The sequence below is a fragment of the Fundulus heteroclitus genome, chromosome 19 (genome assembly GCF_011125445.2).
Source record: "Fundulus heteroclitus isolate FHET01 chromosome 19, MU-UCD_Fhet_4.1, whole genome shotgun sequence".
NCBI classification, from domain to species: Eukaryota; Metazoa; Chordata; class Actinopteri; order Cyprinodontiformes; family Fundulidae; genus Fundulus; species Fundulus heteroclitus.
In genome coordinates, this window is record NC_046379.1 from 4,951,373 (window position 1) to 4,954,402 (window position 3,030).

Below are 3,030 nucleotides of genomic sequence, written 5' to 3' on the forward strand. Positions count from 1 at the left end.
TTGGTGAAAGCTAAGAAAAGTGTAGTGTGCTTCTTTCAGCTGGCTGACTGTCAGTGTGCAGCAACAGGTGTGGGAGGGGCAGCATTCCATTTCAATTAAATTAATTCAGTTTTTTTATATAACACCAGTTCATGATACATGTCATCTCAAGGCACTTTCCAAAGTCAAATTCAATCAGATTACAGATTGGTCAAAGATTTCCTATATTTCCTGCTATAGGACTGAATCAGTGGAAAATCCACTTTTTAACCGTTCTAAACTTTGGGAGACCTGGTTCACGTGGCCGGCCCATGCCTACCGTACATTAAAGAGCAAATTAAAATTTTTTTTTTTTTTTTTTACTCTTTCTTTGGTGCTGAACGTGTTTTTCTCTCGCTTTCTTAGTTCTGCTGTACGTGAGGACTGGTGCTGAGGAGGTGTTCGACGCGCTCATGCTGAACTCACCGACGCTGTCAGGCCTGCAAGAAGCTGTAAGTATCAAATGAAGATGCTAGTCAATCACCACGCAACACGCTCCGGGTTTTTTTTATATCCTTTTCTGTATTTTCACATGTGTATTGTCTTTCTCTCTCTAGCGACAGATCGCGCTCACTTTCGTCTCTCTGCCTTTCTCTTCTCAGATTTCAGAAAAGTACGGCTTGCAAAGAGACACCATTGGGAGAATCTGCAAAAAATGCAAGCGAGGGTGAGTCTGTGACTTTAAAGCAGCTGACATGGATGTTATATACTCAGGGCACAGTTCACGGCTTTAATCTCGTCTTCCTAGAAGCGAGCTTATGTCGACAGACCGGGTAGGTAGGTTTGGTTTGGCCTTGCACCCTGGAATGTCTTAATTGCAGCTCTTCCACACAAAAAAAACCCTCGGTGCATAAAGAGATTTCACAGGTACTGCAGATGAGTCACCAGCAGTTGTTTAAGTTATTGATGTTTTCACAAGCGTATCTCATTGGAACATCAGGAAGTTGCATTTGAAGCGATCCTTCAAACGCCTCAGGGCTTCCAGCTATAAGCCAAATGCCGTCCTTCAGGTTAAGCCTACCCGAGTCTGGGTTGTTTTCTTCCCGGACTCACGGGCACACGCGAAGGCCTTCCTTTGTGACCCGCTCAGAAGCTGGAACACCTTTGGGTGATTTTCCTGCTGCTCGCCGGCAGCCATCGGCGGGGGAAGCAGCCGAGCTAACAGGTTGGGTTACATTCTCCCTGCAGCTCCCTCCCTTCCTCCGCTGCTACCTTCAATCAGCACGGTCCCTTCAGGCGAGGAGCGCGTGAGCCGCAGGGCAGCTCAAGCATTAAAGCATTGAACACTTAAAGCTAGACAGAGGCCTAATTTATTACCCAGAACTAACACCGGGGGGAAAATGTTATACAATCCAGCTTGTGTTTCAGCCCCAAAAAAAATCATATCACATTTAAACTACTGTATAAAGATTAGCACTTTTTTTTTTTGTTAACTACAGGTGCAGCTCTCAGTAAATCCCTGAAGTAACGCTTTTTTTCCCCCCTCTCCTTTATCCTGCAGAATATTGGTGAACATGGACGACAACATCATCGAACACTACAGCAACCAGTCAGCTTTCCTCATCGAGATGGCCGAGATGGCAGACGGTCACCTCCAAGTCACTCTGGTTGAAGTATGAGATTCCCCGGAGGATGGGGAGACGCGGCTGCCATGTGAAGTCACCTTTGAAGCACTGCCGTATCAGAGCTGTGGACTGCCAAAAGCCAAGAACTGGAACTAGACTAAACGGATCCTCCAGATTTTCAGACTTTGGATGAAAATGTTGAACCATTTCTTGAATTAAAAAAAAAAAAAAAAAAAAAAATCCCGGTCTGCCCAGTTCTTGCGGTTTGTTTATTTGAGTTTAATATTTTAATGTAAATTTATGACTTGCATGTACATAGATGTAAATAGATTTTAATATTACAGTGTTTTTATGAGCTTGACATGATTTGCTTTGAATTTCAATTTTCATTTTCAGAGCTCTAACATTACTTGTGCTCAGGAATTTTCTTTTCTTTTTTTTAAAAACAAACATTTTTTAAACAATGTACATTTAGCTGCTTCAGTCTACCCATCATTTCTTCTGCCTGTCCAGGGGAACATTTTCTCACTTTTTTTTTTATTTGTGGTCAAGTTTATTCCTGTTAGTTTCCCAACTAAAAAAAAATTGCTAAAACGTCAGATAGTAGTCGGAACCTAAAGTCAGACATTTCCACCGAAAAAAAGAAAAACCACAAGTTTTTTAGTATTGGCCAATTGTTTTGTAGCCCAAAAGCTTTGGACATTTCCCGACTTTATGTATGACCTCATGGAAAGAGTCAAACCCCCCGAAAACCTTCAGGCTAAAGAGAAGACTTTCAAGTCATGTTTGGGTGTGTAAGGGGGGTAAAAATTTGTTATATTTCTCTAACGTAACACATCATTTCAAAGCATCCATGTATCTTTCCATTATTTCATTATAGCAACATGGCTAAGCAGTCATATTTGATACATATTTCCTCCTTTTTTAAAAGAAAATAAAGAAAATCTAAAAAAAAAAGTCATGTTTTGTCTGAGTTATTTTCCTTTAGAAGTGTCCGTTCACATCTTCCCACCAAAATGCCAATTAAAGAGCAAACAAAGCAAAAGGTGCTTGTTGTATTTAATTGTCTTTGGAGGTTGAGTGCCTATTGGAAACACTGAAGCTACACATGAAAGCACGAAACCCATCTGCAAAAGAGTGGAGTCTACTAATTTTCAGCGAATTTGCATGATGATTTATGTTTTAGAATAGGGCCAAGTATTAAAGTGCATCTCTTCTTCAGTGCCTTGAAAAAGCAATACCCGCACTATTGGGATTTTATGTATTACAGTCTTAGACAAACAGAAAGTGATGCATAGCTTTGAAGTGGAAGGAAAATAATGCATCATTTTCCAATCATTTTTGCAACTAATCTGAAGTGTGGCATTTATTTCTACTTTGCCACCTGAGTTGACTTTATAGAACCACCTTTTGCTAGAATTAGCTAGTCCATTGTTGCTTTGCAAAA

General features: G+C 40.7%; 1 protein-coding gene across 1 annotated transcript; it reads left to right on the plus strand.

The window, feature by feature from the left end:
- Positions 1 to 359: 359 nt before the first annotated feature.
- Positions 360 to 1,800, plus strand: grhl3 (grainyhead-like transcription factor 3; the record flags this gene model as incomplete). The annotated part of the gene is made up of 3 exons (XM_036150925.1): positions 360 to 470; positions 621 to 685; positions 1,520 to 1,800. Coding segments are annotated over 3 exons (294 nt in total), but the record flags the coding sequence as incomplete, so codon positions are not given.
- Between the last annotated feature and the right edge of the window lie 1,230 nt (positions 1,801 to 3,030).